This window comes from Carya illinoinensis, chromosome 10 (genome assembly GCF_018687715.1).
Source record: "Carya illinoinensis cultivar Pawnee chromosome 10, C.illinoinensisPawnee_v1, whole genome shotgun sequence".
Classification (NCBI taxonomy): domain Eukaryota; kingdom Viridiplantae; phylum Streptophyta; class Magnoliopsida; order Fagales; family Juglandaceae; genus Carya; species Carya illinoinensis.
Window position 1 is genome coordinate 10,566,297 of NC_056761.1, and position 16,307 is coordinate 10,582,603.

The 16,307-nt window shown below is 35.4% G+C and overlaps 1 protein-coding gene across 2 annotated transcripts; it reads left to right on the top strand.

Moving 5' to 3' along the window:
- The first annotated feature begins 8,830 nt into the window (after positions 1 to 8,830).
- Positions 8,831 to 15,564, top strand: LOC122279409 (nuclear transcription factor Y subunit A-7-like). Of its 2 annotated transcripts, none has more exons than XM_043090057.1 (6): positions 8,831 to 9,126; positions 11,645 to 11,726; positions 12,986 to 13,128; positions 14,516 to 14,629; positions 14,767 to 14,931; positions 15,090 to 15,564. In XM_043090057.1, the coding sequence occupies exons 2-6, from the start codon at positions 11,699 to 11,701 to the stop codon at positions 15,273 to 15,275; spliced, it is 636 nt and encodes a 211-aa protein (XP_042945991.1). In that variant the 5' UTR covers positions 8,831 to 9,126; positions 11,645 to 11,698; the 3' UTR covers positions 15,276 to 15,564. The 2 variants fall into 2 exon arrangements, with proteins under 2 accessions (XP_042945991.1, XP_042945990.1); XM_043090056.1 differs by having other exon boundaries at positions 8,832 to 9,126; positions 11,662 to 11,726.
- Positions 15,565 to 16,307: the final 743 nt, after the last annotated feature.

Here is a 16,307-nt window from a genome sequence, read left to right on the forward strand (position 1 = left end):
AATATTCAAATAAAACATGCACATGTGAAAGATGACAATCAATCATCTTTAATATTTTCAAAATTCAACCCTTTAATCAAGGCATGCACATGCAAAAGATGACAATCAATCATCTTTCAAAATTTTCAAATTTAATTTTCAAAAATATTCATGCACATGTGGAAAATGTATTTTAATGCTTTATGATAAAATATTAATTTTGAGCATTAATCCTAATTTCGAATTTTAAGAGATTTAGAACATTACTCTATGACTTTAATGTGAACTTGTTTCCTTCTTGCTCATGCTTGGTTATTTGATGTGCTTGATTCCATTGTGTGAACAATTTGAGCTTGAAACTCCTTTATTCTTTGAATTCATTTGTTATCATCAAAATCCATGTGTAGATTTATAATCACATGAAACTTGAAACCTTGGGTTCAACACACGAAATGACGATCTCGAGCGTGTCACGTGGGTTGTTTCCAAACTGGTTTCGCGTGAGAGAGAGAGAGAGAGAGGTCTGAGCAGAGAGAGGTCCGAGAAGAGAGAGGCCTGCGGTCTGGGCTTGGAGAGAGAGAGAGAGAGAGAGAGAGAGAGAGAGAGAGAGAGAGAGAGAGAGAGAGAGAGAGAGAGAGAGAGAGAGAGAGAGAGAGAGAGAGAGAGAGGGGTTTGAGATTCGGGCGAGAGAGGGATCGAGAGCTCGACGGAAACGAAGGTTTTCATATATATAGTCCGGGTATCGGGTTTTAAACCCGAAACCCAGATTGTATAACTGAATCCGAACCGGAATGATTCGGATTTTATAATGTGGGTTTCGGCCCGGATTAAATTCGGGCCGAAATCCGGAACCGGAATCTGGTTATCCAGGTTCCGGACCGGGCCGGAAAAAAATCCGGCCCGGATGAACAGCCCTAATTACTACTATGAATTTCATCAATATTACTACTACGAATTTAATCAAATTCCATTAGTAATATGTGTAATTTTAATTGAGGTTATTATTCTTATTATTATTATTTTATCTATTATCCATTAATAGAATAAATGTGGTCGAATAAATCATGCCACGTTCTTCCTCTTCATGGATATGCATGTTATAAGTTACAGAGGCACTTCACACCGGTCGGGCTGTTAATCACACAAAAACAGCCCACCATTCATCTTATGCCACGTAGGAAAAAACACTGTAAGGCAAATGCACCGAGTCACAGAGAATCACAACGTATAGGCCCTCATTCCGTCTGCCCTTCTCCCCTTCGCACATAGACCTTCTCCCATTCATCTCAGCCCGACGCCGACGGACACAAGCATCTCAGCCCGACGCCAACTCAACCATCTCAGTCCAAAACCGACGCCGACGTAAATCAAAGATCGCACCATTCTCTCTTCCTCGATGCTCTTTTGCTCTTCTGACTGTAAACACAGAATATTCATGCCAGGAAATTCATGTCGAGAAAATAGTAGAAAATAAATATGCAACCAACTATGTGTGCTTTCTCTTCTTCACCTCTGATTAGCAGGTCAAGAAAGACGTATGGAGAAACTGCGAGGCAAGTACTCCTGAAATCGCAAGGGCTTGGAGAAATCGGAGAAATCGTGCAAGCTTCAGCTTGGAGAAAACGTGAGGGCAGAGCTTCGTGGAGAAATCATGAGGGCTTCGAAATCACAAAGGGCTTCGTGCGGCTTCAACTTGGAGAAATCGTGAGGGTGAAATCGCAAAAGGTGAAATCGTGGGGTGGAGGGTAGGTGATTCGATTTGTCGGCGCCGATGTAAGAAATCATGATGGCTGAAAGAAAACGTGAGGGCTTCGACTGGAAGGAAATCTTGGGGCTTCAGCTTGGAGAAATCAAATTTTGGGGGTAAAATGGCAAAGGGGGAAATGGTGAAGGGTTTCTGATTTTTGGAGATGTTAAGCTGTTAAGATGTAATGCTGGTCCATGATTGTTTCGGTGGAAGTCTTACGTGTTAGAATGTTATTGGCCGGCTGTTATTTGAGTAAAACCAGCCCGACCGGTCCCAAGGATTTCTCTATAAGTTAATATGCACATTATCAGTTTGTAACCGATGGCATTGAACGCGTTGAAGCCGTTTATATATTTTTTCGCAACAAACCACCTCCTCTGGTAGCAAAGCAAGCCCCCACATTGAAGTCGATCTGCATCACACCCACCAGTAGTGTCGTCGACCTCCTTAGGCCAAAACAAAAACCACCATCGAATGGAACAAGCAAAAGAGCATGTCTCTGTTTACACTCACGAAACAAAGTAGGCCCATGCCATGGAAAAAGCCGATCACCACCACACTGAGCTACTCATGATTAAACCACTGTAATTTGTATCATGAACAAGTTGTAGCTGACAAACTCAGCCACCGCCATAGCACTTCCGTTTCTCCTTGGGTAAGCCCACACCGAAACCCCTCTCTTTTGGTTGCGCACTTTCTTCAAAGCTGACGGCACCATCTGTAACACTTGAGTCCAGTGCCAAGCTGTTTTCAAATTCTTTTATATATATATGTATGAAAATGCCATTTGAATTTTCAAATATGTTTTTAGAATATAGACTATGGCCTGAAATCTCTGTTTTGATAGTTTATGATTTTACCTTGAGTTTGATATTTAGTTTAAAAATCTTCTTATAAGATATTTTTTTAAACAAGTTGGATTATTTTTTCTTTTATTTGAGTTTGAGTTGAGATCCAAAATTCAGGAAGAAGTTCATTTATTTATTTTGTTTATTTAATTTCATCATTTTATTTTATAGTGTTGCACAAGTTCACGCACAGCCCTCACAGTCTTTTCTATATGCGTGGTTTCTTCATCAAGTCTGTATTCCATGGCATGCTTGATGCACGTATCATTTCTTTTCCTCTATTTCTTCGACAAGCAGTTAGTATATTTTTCGATATACTTTCAGTAATTTCTTCCATCATCTCTAGGGTTGCCTTCCCCGTCTGTTTCCCTCTTCATACACGTCTCTTTCTCTAGGACTTTTTTTCCATCGTCTATAAATATATACATACGTACCTGCATGTGATAGTTTACCAAGCCTATAGCTGCCGCAAACCTTCAACGACAGTCTCCACCCTCCACAACCTCCATGTAGTCACCGTCCTTGTCTCTGAACCTCCGCACCCATGGCGTTAGACCAAGCCTGCAACCTAGTTGCACGACCTCACCATCACAAAAAAAAAAAAAAAAACCACTCCCTTGTGCGCTCAGTGAACAGAAGCCACCCCCGTGCGAGTTTTCCCCTGCACGACGGAAGCCACTGGTCATTGCCAAACCCCATGTGAAACTGTAAGCCACTGTAGCCCAGCTGTGAACGTACGTGGAGCCACCGTTGGCCATCACCGAAAAGGGACCTCTGGTTTTGCTCCCCAAGACAGAGCATTACCAAGAAAGAGCCGCAGACAGAGAGCCTTGAAAGCCAACCATCGAAGCACTGCCTCACACATCACCGAAGCACCTCTGTTTTGGTACTCGTCGTCGTTTGACACCTTGTCCAGCTCCGCCGCACCTCTCGCACGGTGCCGCTAGCTCCTTGTTATTTTCTTGGGTATGTTCTACTATTGCCAAGGTCATTTTATTCATTTCCTGTAGTTGTCGTGATGTGGGTTTTATCTTGATGTTTCAGTAGACCAAGGAGTATACCAATGGAAGAACTTAGGTGTTAAATTACTTTGATACCCTCTTATTCTAACGGTTATAACTGAGTGTTTGGATAGTGTGGTTCATGGGGTGTATTCTTTTTGGGTTAGGCTTATTTTGGTTAAGATAAATGATATTTGCAGTCGTGGTTGTGCAAGTAGCGTGCAGTCGCTTTGAAAAAAATGAATTAATATGGGACCCACATGAAAAAAAAAAAACTAACTTTTTAATCGTGGACCCCACACTTTTTCAAAGCGATTGCGCGGCGTTTGCAATTTCATGACTGTATGTAGCATTGCTCTTTGGTTAAACTGGACTTTTTTTAAATGGACCTTTTGTCTAGCATTTTCGTGGACTATGTTTGGGTTTAGAATGGAATTGTGTTTTAAATTTTAGTTTGGGCCAGATTATAATTTTTGTTTTACAAGCCTATTCTAGTGAATTTTATTAAGTAGATATTGATGAATTTAGCAAGTAATGATGCTTTTGGGTTAAGGGAATTTAGGTATTTGAGGAATTAAAATAGGCGATTTGAGTTTTTTGGGTACGATTACAAGTTACGTGTTCAACTAGAGATTTATTTAAGTTATATGATTTTCTATAGATGACGATTGATTATTCATTGAGCATTGTTGTGAGGAATTGATAAGTTAAAAAATTCAAATAAGCAGGGTTCCTATGCTATACTTTGCATAAAAGAAATGAGCTGAGGCTAATTTTCAAAAAATATGCATATTTTGTTATGAAAATAATTTTGAAACAACATCAGTTATTTGTTCTGCATTACTCATGAAATTCTGTATAAGAATAAAGTATTTTCTGGCCTGACTAGTGTAGACATGAGCAATTTTAGCATATTATTTTTGAATAGTGCAAAAGAGAGAGAGTATGAAATTTTGTGCATAAATCATATTTTTGTGATCTGATTCTGTTATATTCTGAAATGTTTTGTACTCTAATATGATATGATATGATTTTTGAAAACCTCTGGCATGACATTTTGTTTCTATTTCTGTTATGTTCTAACCTTACCACGAGTATAAAACTATGGCCTCTGTTCAGGTTGGTACCAACGTTTCTGTTTCCGGTACACCCACTTTGGAAGCAAAGTGGTTTTTTGCGTAGTCTTTCATATGTGCACACTCAGAGCTATGAGAATAACAAGGAGAAGATTCACATTCTGTTTCTACTCTGTTGGTCGTCGGGGTTTGCACAACCCTACCACGAGGGTTAAATATGGAATTCTGTTTTAATGTGATGTTTCAGTTATGTTGTGCCAATGAAATTTGAATAAGAATATTTTTCTGAAACTTTTGATCTGATATTTTTGATAACATGTTATTATTCTACATTTTGAAAGTAAAACCATTTTGTTCAACATTTTGAACTATGTAAGTGCTCATGTTTTCACACTAGTATATGCTCTCTGCTTATTGAATTGTTGATAACTTACCTCTTATCTCCATATATTTTTCAGATAATTTTGATGGTTCAGCTGGAGAACAAGAATATGAAATTTTAGCAAGGTGTGATGATCGTAGTGGAATAAGGGTCCGAGTATATAAGTGTTTATTTAAGAGTCGTAATTAGTAAATTGATTTATTTTCGAATATTTTGATTTAATGAGTTGGTGCTGTTTTCGAGTTTTTAAGGAGTTTTTAATTTATGTTATTAAGAATTTTGTTGTTATTTCTATAAATAAACATGGATATTTAAGTTGAGTGAATATATTAATATTTTATTAAATTTTCTAAATTTTATAATTATAATATTAAAATTGATATTAAATAATAAAAACTAATTCTCTGAACCTCTAACGGGGCGTTACACAATCTCTATATCTCAAAGCCGTCCTCGCCATCAAACACGTCTAGCCTCCCAGATTTGCCGTCACGATTTTTCCTCTCCCCTCGGTAAGCTTTGTCCCTGACGCACGCTCAATTCGTTCAAGTGATTCTCGGTCTTCATTCCTACAGAAGAGGCTCAATTTTCTTTGCAAAATAAAAGGGATCTTAAAAGGCTTTTAGCCCCCGTCGGTTAAGCACGAGTAGCCTTCTATTAGAATTTTCCTTGCCATTCAGTTAAGACCTCGTCGGTCACAAGTTTAAGATAATGCGAGATAAAATATTTTGTTAAAAATTAAATAAAATATTATTATAAAATTAATTTTTTTTAATATTTAAAAAATTAAATTATTTATTATATTTTATATAAAAATTTTAAAAAATATATAATAATTATATAATATGAAATAAAATGAGATATTTTGATTTTATATAACCTTAAATCATGTTGAAGTATTTTTCAAAAAAATTTAAATTTACCCAAAGCCTAAAGTGTTAGCTTTTTATGAATATTATTGAAGACTCTTTCATAAAGCATGTTCAAATTCTCAAAGATATTTCCAAAAGAATGCCCTCCAAATCCTTGTCGTGTAGCTCCATCCATAAAGCCTTTGGAAAGTCCTTTTGTACAATTACATTAGGGTCCTTTTTTCTTATCTTAATCTTCTTTTGTCATGTTACTTTTATATAAAAGTAATATTATATATAGTAGTAGAGTGTATAAATATTATATAATCATTTTGAAAAAAATAGGATCTACAGTTAAAGAAATTAATTTTCTTTTATGTGGGTTTTATATTAATTTATTTTTTTTAAAGAGATTGCATGATACTTGCATAACTACGACTGTAAATATCATTTCTCTTATATAAAAGCATCTTCAAACTTTCCTTTATGTGTATTATTAGAATTACACATAATATCCATTTATTCGAAAATATGATGAATTTTTTAAATATTATTACACGCATGTTATTTAAACGTGTCAGTGTGCACTTTAAGCTTATTTTTTAATCTTCTTGTAATAATTGGGGTCTATTTTACTTACACTAATGCATGAAATATTTATGGGATTGTAATTATATTATTAAGTATAATGGTTACAATCAAATTATGATCAAGTCTATTTTTATGAAATGAGCTTCACTGTTTAATTTATGAAGAATATAATTTCCTACTAAATTATAATTTGAAAGGGGAAATATGTTATTAATATTTAAATAATTTAAGATTTAAGCATTTTTGGATTTTATATTAAACGGAATATTATTTGATTATTTTCTACAATGTGAATTTAATTAAGTAGAATATTAGGACATGTTTTCTTAGGCAGATTTAGTGATGTTTAATATTTCGTATCCCAACGAGATAAGTAATTTGATCACAAATTAAGATCATCACATGTCAATTAAGATAAAGTGCTATTAAAGTCAATTCTTGAAAGTCGATGTTTATGTATTTCACATGTCATAATTATGCAAATATATCATCCAGCATAGCATATGATCATGTTAATCTGCATCGTGTTCAGATTCAGAAACTATAATTATGTATGTAGTATGTCATGCATCTCACGTCGCACAAGACATGTAAGTTATCTTAAGTTTGAGTACAATGTAATACTAGAACAGTTTAATTCAGATGGTCACTCAGTTTGTATGGTACCAATGCAATTTCAGGGTGGATGTGCAAGCCACAGACTCAAACGTGGTCCACCATAATATGCCATAATACTATCACCGACTCCCCTTGTGGTCGTGGGATGTAAGGCTAGTGCACAACCTCACACACAGGATTAAGTGTGTTAGTCATTCAGTTAAATCAGATCAGTCAATTAATTCAGATAAATTAGTACAAGTCATGTACAACATAAATATCAGTATGATCAGTTATTATGTTTATGAGAGTTTTTAAGCTCTCAATATGGAATTTTTTTATGAAAACCTTACGTTTATTATGTTTATTTTGTGACGAGTTTTTACTGAGTTTTTAACTCAGTTTAGTTTTATTTCATATTTTTAAACCAACCAAGTGAGGATGATCAGTATGAGCAACCAGTCAGGCTTAAATGGAGTAGTTGAATTTAATGACAGGATTTAATTATTCATTTAGTTTGATGTTCTTAAATATGAGATCTCTTATTGGGTTATATTTTATAAAAATTATGTGATACTTATAACCCTAAGAAAGGAGGTGTTACAATGGTGAAGACCTTGTTTGCTTGAATCACTTTTACAAAGGAAAAGGATAAAAAATAAATAAAAAATTTGAACCAGCTTGGGTCATAGGTCTAGGAGAGAGTGGGAGAGAAAGCAACATGCATATAAATTAAATCTTATAAATACTTATTTAAAAAACAAGTGTTTAATCTACAAAATAATTTTAAGAAAGTAAATTTACAAATTGATATAATTTAATATGATATATAAGATGAGTAATGTTATAAACCACATTTATATTTTACTTTCATCCTATTATATAATATGTGACATATTTATCATTATTGGACGATAAAGAATCATTCAATAAATGATTGTTTAATAATGTACCACATCTTACATAAATGGATGAAAATAAGATGGTTATGTGGTATATAGAATTTTTCTATACAAGATATACTTTATAATAAAAATAATTTTATAATTTATCGTAAGTATCAAAGTAATATTAGTTTATAAGTTTAATTTTATATGATCACTTTGTGGATGAATCATTTATCTATTAAAAATACTATAATTATGCATATTTTTTGCTAACGCTTTATAATTTATAGAAATAATAATTACAGTTATAGAGTTTAAAAAAATAAATAAATATGAGACAATGTTTTAATAAGTGATCCTATTTATTTTTAAAAAGAGTGTGCGATGCTTTTATAATTCATAATTTTATTTAGTATTATTCTATAATTTAAGAAAAGTTTACAAAAATCAAAATTTAAATTAGCCATTTGTTGAGATCCCTCCACCGTGGTCCCGCGTACAGCTGATTGGGTCCGTACATTTAGGAAAAAGGCGACGGTCAGCGGCTACTTTTCCTCTCAAATCCCATCGGCTAACCCCCGTAGGCCCCACACAATTCGTGGACTGGATTAGCCCCTTCCCACTCTACGGTCAGCCCTACACATACCTGCCCGAAGCACGGGTATCCGTTGGACGGTCCAGATTCATTGAAATCTAATTTTGTCTCGATTTTGATTGAGTTGAAATAAAAATTAAAAAATAAATAAAATATTATATAATATTATTTTTAATATTATTATTATTATTAAAAGTTAAAAATTATTTGGTATATTTTATATTAAAATTTGAAAAAATTATATAATTAAATGAGATAAATTGAGATTAGATTAGTTTGGAATCCAAAGTCCAACCCGTATGTCGGTCGAAAACAGCCGAAACGCTCACACGGAAATGGAGGAAAAACGAGAAAACGGATGGTAAATAATTTTGGGAAGCTGAAAGGGGGCTAAAAGTCCGTGGACGATTGGATTTGGTAGAAGTGAAGTATGGTGGTAGTAAAGGGAATTCCAGCTCTGTGAACTTCCGTTCCCCGAAGGAGTCTCGATTTCATTTTCCGCAGAAGAGAGAGAAGTAGAAGAACCACATATCTACCAAGGTTCCTGTGAAGTGAAGTTTCCCAGTAAAAAGGTGAAGTTTCGAAATTCGAAAACCCAGTTCGTTCAATTACTCCTCATTCTTTTTGTTCTCTCGAATATACTTGTTATCTCGGGACTGAAACCAAATTCAACAACAATTAATTGCTTTTCAACTTTGTCACCGTGTTCTAAGGCTTCAGCTCTTAATCGCCTGTATATCCGTTCGGTCGCTGGGAAAAAATGCATGAGAATAATTCAGAGAGACTGGAATTTGGTTGCAGGATTCTGAATTTTGGTTTTATTTTTTATTTTTCTTTTTCTTTTTTCTTCTGCTGGTTTGTCGGTAACCAAACGCGTAACTAGTAAGTTATGTGGAAATTGATGAAATTGGAAGTATACCACATTTTGTTTGCTTCTATAGTTAATTGGCAAGTCCACTGGGTTACATTATCTTAGTCTTACGATTGTAAACTGATTTGTCAGAATTACTTGGATAATTGAGCTGTTTCTATTTTTTCAAGTATCATATAGGAATATACGTCTCTTCCGTTGTCGGGGAAATTACACTATGTCTATCAACTAAGGTTTTTCCGTGTTCCTCTTAGTTTTGTGGAGAAGAAGATTGTGAAGCCATTCCGCATCTACATGATTTTTTCTAAAACAAAATGTGCGGGATTCAAGCTTAATCTATCAAATATGCCTCGCGGAGATTACTATTTTTTTAGTGCTGTAAGATGTTGGATGAAAGCTACTGTTCAAACTCTCACTTTCATTTAAGGCTCTATCTTCTTCATGGACATCAAGCCCCCCTAGCTCTTCAACAAAGATTTGTTTATGCTTTTCAATATGGCCAAACACCTACAAATTCCAGTTTCAGACCTGTCAGTCTACCTATGGAAATCATATGACAGCTACCACTGTTTTATCCTCTCCACGAGTCCCTTGGTTTTCAACAAGATGTTCTTGAATTTAAAATACATTTACTACGAACAACAACAACACAACCAAGCCATCTTGGAAAGTGGTCTGAAAGTAGTCTAGGGAGCCTCTCTTGAGTAACATGGTAATTGATCCTCACAGTCATTGAAACAATGTCGAAGGAGTGTCCATTATGTGGTGTTGAACCACATGAAGTTACCTCCTACAAGAGGAGTGGTCATAAGGCCGTGTTCGAAAATGGGCCACTCACTTCTTTATCCGCTTTGTAGGATGCTTCCCACTGGACACATTGTCTGTACTTGGGTTGTTCCCTTCTACTCTTTGAATAATATTTCCTCGGTTATAAGAAACACATATAGAATTAAAAAATGGTCCAGATTTCATGGTATATCTTAATTATGGTACATCTTAATGGCTCCACGAACTCAATACAATGTTAGTTTGAAAGTTGAGTTTTGTAAATTCAATTTACCGATTATAAGGATGTACAAAACTATTCCCAATTGTTTTATCAGACTTTAGTACTGTCGAAATCAAACTATCCCCATGCTGTGTGCCATATTTAATGAAGTTAAGGATCATAATTTATCCTTCATATTTATTCTCACCACTACACGAACAATTTGCTTCTCACGATTGGCTTTGCAAGAATACCATTGGATATCATTAAAGCATATAGTTTCCCTTTTTTTCTCTTTCAATGCATATGCTTTTTCAGTTGGTTTGCAAACTAAATTAGCTGGCAAAATCAAATCATAACTATTCCTCGGGCTTCAATAGAGTCATCCAACCCCTAGTGTTTGGATAATCACTAGTATCTGCAAATTAACACCAATGGTCTCAAAAAAACATTCAGTATGATGAAAGTTCAGTAGAAGTTACTGGTAATTGATAGAGGAGCAACCATGTCTAAAGAGACATTTATAGTAACTATTTATTGCTCATGAAAGAGTGACACTATCTGAAAATTAGATGATTATATCTTTTCTTCACATTTAAAAAAAATACCCATGCAAGATGTATTTTCTTCATCTACTATCAACTTTAAATTATTTAACTTGCCGTGTATGAAAGCTAGGTTCTGTTTTCTTTTGATGATATTTTGTCTGTCAGCCTTACCTATAAAAAAAAAATGTTTGTCAGTTTTCCAGTCCTCACTGTCGTATGCATATATAATCATTCAATAATTGAGACATTTAGTTGTTGCGAAACACCAGAGCTGTGTGATGGCTTCAAATAATCAAACCAATATAAATGTCCATATAAATTGGATCACTTTGACAAGCTATTCATATGATTATGAGCAAAGAAATTACTTTTCTTTACTGCACATCTGGAGCATTCTTTCAATGAAGATTAGAAAGCCTATCCTGTAGTTCTTCTATTTATGTGTTATGTCTTAGCGGCTTGCATTGTATTCATCTGTCTTCCATTGATATTTTGAATGTTGTCTAAATTTATATTCTTACTTAGAATTGCTCTCATGCTTGCCGTGATGGTGCTGAATATCAGTTTTTGTTCATTAAAGCTTTTGTTCTTATTAATTACTGAAAGTTCATACTTTGAGCCAACAAGTTGGTGACGTTTTTTAAATGGCTTGTCTCTGGGATGCTTTGTTCGTACTTTGACAGTCTGGTTGAACTACCAGGTTTGACAGTGGGGGATATAGCGTGCATTACAGCCTCATGACTTCTTCTGCAAACGATCTTTCTGGTATTTTCTTTGATTATCTTCATCAAAATCGCAAATCTGTGGTCCCGCTTTCACTATTCTATTTGATCACGGTTAACAGATTAAATTATTATTCTTTTTGTGCTCTAATTGAGCCATAATGTTATAAGCATTAGTCTTATTGAATTGCCTCTTTTTTTGTGGCTTTTGCAATATGAAAATTCCATTGCGAGCTCTTGGTTTCTCTTGTTTCTTTATCAGTGTCAGTTATCTATCGAGAGTAAAAGTGTGTTCCATTAAAGCTCTATTCACTATGATTGAGACGAGCCACGCGCTTGAAACCAAATCAAGTTTCAAGAAGAGCAGGGAGTTAAAGCGTCTTTCATGGGCAATTAACTATGACGCTAAGGGAGGTAGTTCAAGTCAAGGGAAGACTAAAGGGAGGGCATTGTGAAGACGGTCTTGTAAAGGGATTTGAATTAGTTGTACGGGAAACAAGGGGCTATGGTTGGGGAGGTGTGTTCCATTCCAATTCGGGTTTGGTGTATTTAGGATAGTTTTCCCAGGCTTTTGGGTGATTCAGGGCACTCTAGTATGGGCTAGGTGTTTTCTTTTATACGTCCAGTGTACTCGGTTACTCCTATTGATATATATATATAATATTTTTACTTATCAAAAAAATAATAATTCGAACCAGGGTAAACCTAATCTCTTTCAATAGGACATTATTCTGGGATATCCAACATGAGTTTGATGCTATTCAACCGCCAAAACGAAAGGCTGTTCACATTATCTCAACTAGTCCTTTTTCTAGTGACTTAGTGTGGGTCTCAAGAGATGATCTTTGCTAATAAAGGGTTTTTCGTGCTCTGTTGTTGTTGACAGTTTCATTACCTTTCATGGAAATAAGTTCTCAGTGGTTAGGTTTTTACTTATGACTTACCCAATCCAACCTCACAAATTTTCACTTGTGCCAAGGTCAAAGTGCATAACATCCATGGGAATATTCTTTTAAGATTTGAGTTGCCCTTGTGCTGTGATAACTATTGAGTGTGAAGATACTTTCAACTTTCTCCGACTCCTAAAAGTTGACTCACCGTGCTGAGTTTCAAATCTTGCATCTCCTCACTTCAACTGTAAAGATTGGTGCTTTCACTTTTTGTTTATTTATTACTAGTTTCATTTTGGTCTTAACATATGTCTTTTTCGTTTTAATTTTTTTCAACCTTTTACTTGTAAATTTTTTTTTTTTACTACTTCTCATAAAATAGTAATGCCCTCTCATATCAATGATTGTCCAGATAATAGTGAAGCTGATGAGCAGCAAAAGCACTCGGAATCTCAGATTCATTCGGTGTCTCCAGCAACTGGAATGTCTCATCCCGGTATTACTCCAAATGTTCAGTATCCAACTCATCCGCAACTTGGAGCAGGACATGCTTTGGTACTATCTTCGAAGTAAAATTCTGAAGTATTAATGTTATTCTCCACACATAGCATCTTTGCCCAATGTGTTTTCAGCTATATATAATTATTGCTAAAGATTTGTTTTTATTTTTAGTTTTTGGTTAAAGTTAATCTGGACATATATTTGGGTTCCATCTGCTAATTATATTATTATAAACGTCCTTTATTAGATTCATAAAGGATCCTGATTCCTTATCTTTTATGTTGTGACATACTCACCTCAAAACCCGTTTCCCCCTGCCTTATTCTAATTAAGTTGCAAATACTCTTTAGGAATCTTTTTTGTTCCTGATAACCTACCAATGAGAATCAATGCCTTCCTCAATTTTGTTTAGCTATAAAAATAGTAATTGTTTCTTCACTGCAATCATTTTGTTTATAATTCTAACAAATTATGATTTCATTCTACCCAGCTTTCTTATTTTTTGGAATGTGGATATCATAATCCCCATCGAAAAGCTTTTAGGTATGTCCATTAAAAATAGGAAATTAACCGCAAAACTCCTAGGTCGTGAATGAAATATGTAGGTTTATGTAGTCAGAGTAGTGTCTAAGCTGATTTGGTCCTCTTCTTGTCTCTCCCCCTCCCCCGACCCCCAACTTCTATTGAATGCTCGTGTTGAACCATTTGCCTGAAAAAGGATCTCTTGATGTGTTTATATTAATTGATTTATGGATATCTTCTTTAGTATACTCAAGATGTTGTCATTCAGAATTTGGAATAGCATTGAGAACACACAGGTGAAAAAGTCTGAAATCACATGTCGCAAAAAGATAATGTATTTGGTGAGTTAAAGGGAGAAAAAAAAGGCTAAAACATAGAGATAATTAATAGTGGAAAATATAGACCTATAGTTTTCTATGGTAAAGGAGCAATCAATATACAGCTGTTACCCACATCTGGCAGTAACGTGTATGCTTATCTACATTTGTAGAGAGGAAAAAAAAAAGTAATCCAAGGATGTAAATGGAACTACAAATTGGGCAAAAGGAAAACTAAATTTTATTAGGGCTAATTTAGGTGACATGGAGCTGGTTTTGAAGTAGCAAATGTTTGATGTGGATAAGCATACATGGCAAAAGAATACAGTCGGGAGCCTTATTGATTAGTCAGTAGGGATGTTACATTGTGATCTCAGATGTCCTCCTCCTCCTCTGATATTGTGTACACTCTCATTTAGAACATCAAATACCATTGGAAGTTGCAGTCTTAAAAAATTATGTATTGGCAACATCTTCTTTGGAGATTCCTTGTCTGGAAGTTCTAACTTCAGGAAAGCCATAAGCTTTTGTAAAGTACAAATTTGGAACTCTTTAACACTTTGAAATGTTGACGCATTTAAATGATTTACATTTTGGCTTAGCTGTTGAAGGCACCTGCAGCATACCCATATCCAGATCCTTATTATAGAAGCATCTTTGCCCCTTATGATGCACAACCTTATCCTCCACAACCCTATGGTGGGCAACAACCAATGGTATGCTCTCTTTAGTGCTATCTGTTACACTAGTAAAAAAATTCCATATGATTCTATATGATGCATGGTAGTGAATTTTTGAGACCACACATTGCCTAAGACCTTCTATCATGCAATTATTTTATTACTTGTCTCAGGTCCATCTTCAGTTGATGGGAATTCAGCAAGCTGGAGTTCCTTTGCCATCAGATGCAGTTGAGGAACCTGTTTTTGTGAATGCAAAGCAATATCATGGGATCCTGAGGCGTCGACAGTCTCGTGCAAAAGCTGAATCAGAAAATAAAGCTCTCAAGTCTCGGAAGGTATGTTATCAGCTAATATTTTCTTGCCTCTTGTATTCAATCTTGCAGCAAGTTTCATTGCCTAAAACTTATGAAAAGATCTGTGGAGTTGCATTATCTTACAATTGCATATTATTTTAGTATGTATTTATAACTCATTTCTTAGAGTAATCTTGCAGCCATATTTACATGAATCTCGGCATTTGCATGCTTTAAGAAGAGCTAGGGGCTGTGGGGGTCGGTTTCTCAATTCAAAGAAAAATGAGAACGAACAGAATGAGGTGGCATCAGGTGACAGATCGCAGCCCAATATCAATCTCAACTCTGATAAAAGTGATATTGCTTCCTCAGATGGCACTTCCTGAAATTTTAGAAAGCAAAACATGCACTGGGCTGTGCTGTGCAAACCAGTCAGTCATTCACCAACAATGTTTATTAGACCAAGGTTCCATTCCAGCCTCAGTAGTCTCAGTCTTGTTTCATTCTGGATCTATACTTAGAATTCAGTAGCATGTATAGCTTATCGCGTAGTTGTCAGTCTGTAGGGAAGTCGCAAAAGAGTGCTGTTGAAGCACAGTAACTATTATCGTATCTGAAATGGATTTCTTTATAGGCTTAGCCTTTTTTTAACATGAGGGTGATGGTTAAGACTTCTGTGTGGGCATTTCTCTGCGCTTAAATCCATGATGAGTTTGAGACTTCTTAACATGAAATCTGGGTCGTATTGGTTGTTTGGTTTGGTTATGTATCATTAGCTTGTCAAAGACTCAAAGATTAGACCGCCGGTGCGTGTACCGATCTTATCTCTTTGTTGTGAGCTGGGAGTATAAGTTAGGTTGGTTGGTTTCTTTGAAGATGGTCTCGAGACTCTCTGGGTGATTGTCACAGTAGTATGTAATTTATTCACTTTTACAAAGTTGCATGGTTCATGGTGGTGTTAACATCTTATTTGAAACTGCCAGAAGTGAACTGGAAGTGTAGTTTATTGGTAGGTGGCAAGAGCTTGTAGAGCCCTGGAATAACTTCAATCAGCCTCTGCTTCTCTATGAAAGGTAGAAAGTTGTTGCCAGTTCCAAATCAAAGAAATAACTTCAGCATTTTATTCAGCAGAATTTATTTGAGGCCCTGAGAAAGAATCTGCAGGCCTAAAATCCATGCAGTCTGGCCCATAATCGCTCAAAGGCAATCCAAGGTCAATCCAAGGGCAATCCAAGGTCAATCCAAGCCCACATTACATCCTTCCAAGCACATCTCGATATATCTATCTAGGCTTTCTAGTTTCTCCTTCTTGAGGGTTTTTCACTTCTGCAAAATATATTTTGATGCTGCAGTCAACTGAAATTTGTGGATGCCAATCGTGGTACCAAGATACTCCAAAAGGGCAAAATCATCCAAGC

What these genes read in the sequence shown, in the direction of transcription:
- LOC122279409 (XM_043090057.1), top strand. Translation starts at nt 11,699, where the DNA reads ATGACTTCTTCTGCAAACGATCTTTCTG. An exon ending in TTCTGCAAACGATCTTTCTG is followed by an intron (nt 11,727 to 12,985) that starts GTATTTTCTTTG and finishes ATGATTGTCCAG; the next exon opens with ATAATAGTGAAGCTGATGAG. An exon ending in TTGGAGCAGGACATGCTTTG is followed by an intron (nt 13,129 to 14,515) that starts GTACTATCTTCG and finishes ATTTTGGCTTAG; the next exon opens with CTGTTGAAGGCACCTGCAGC.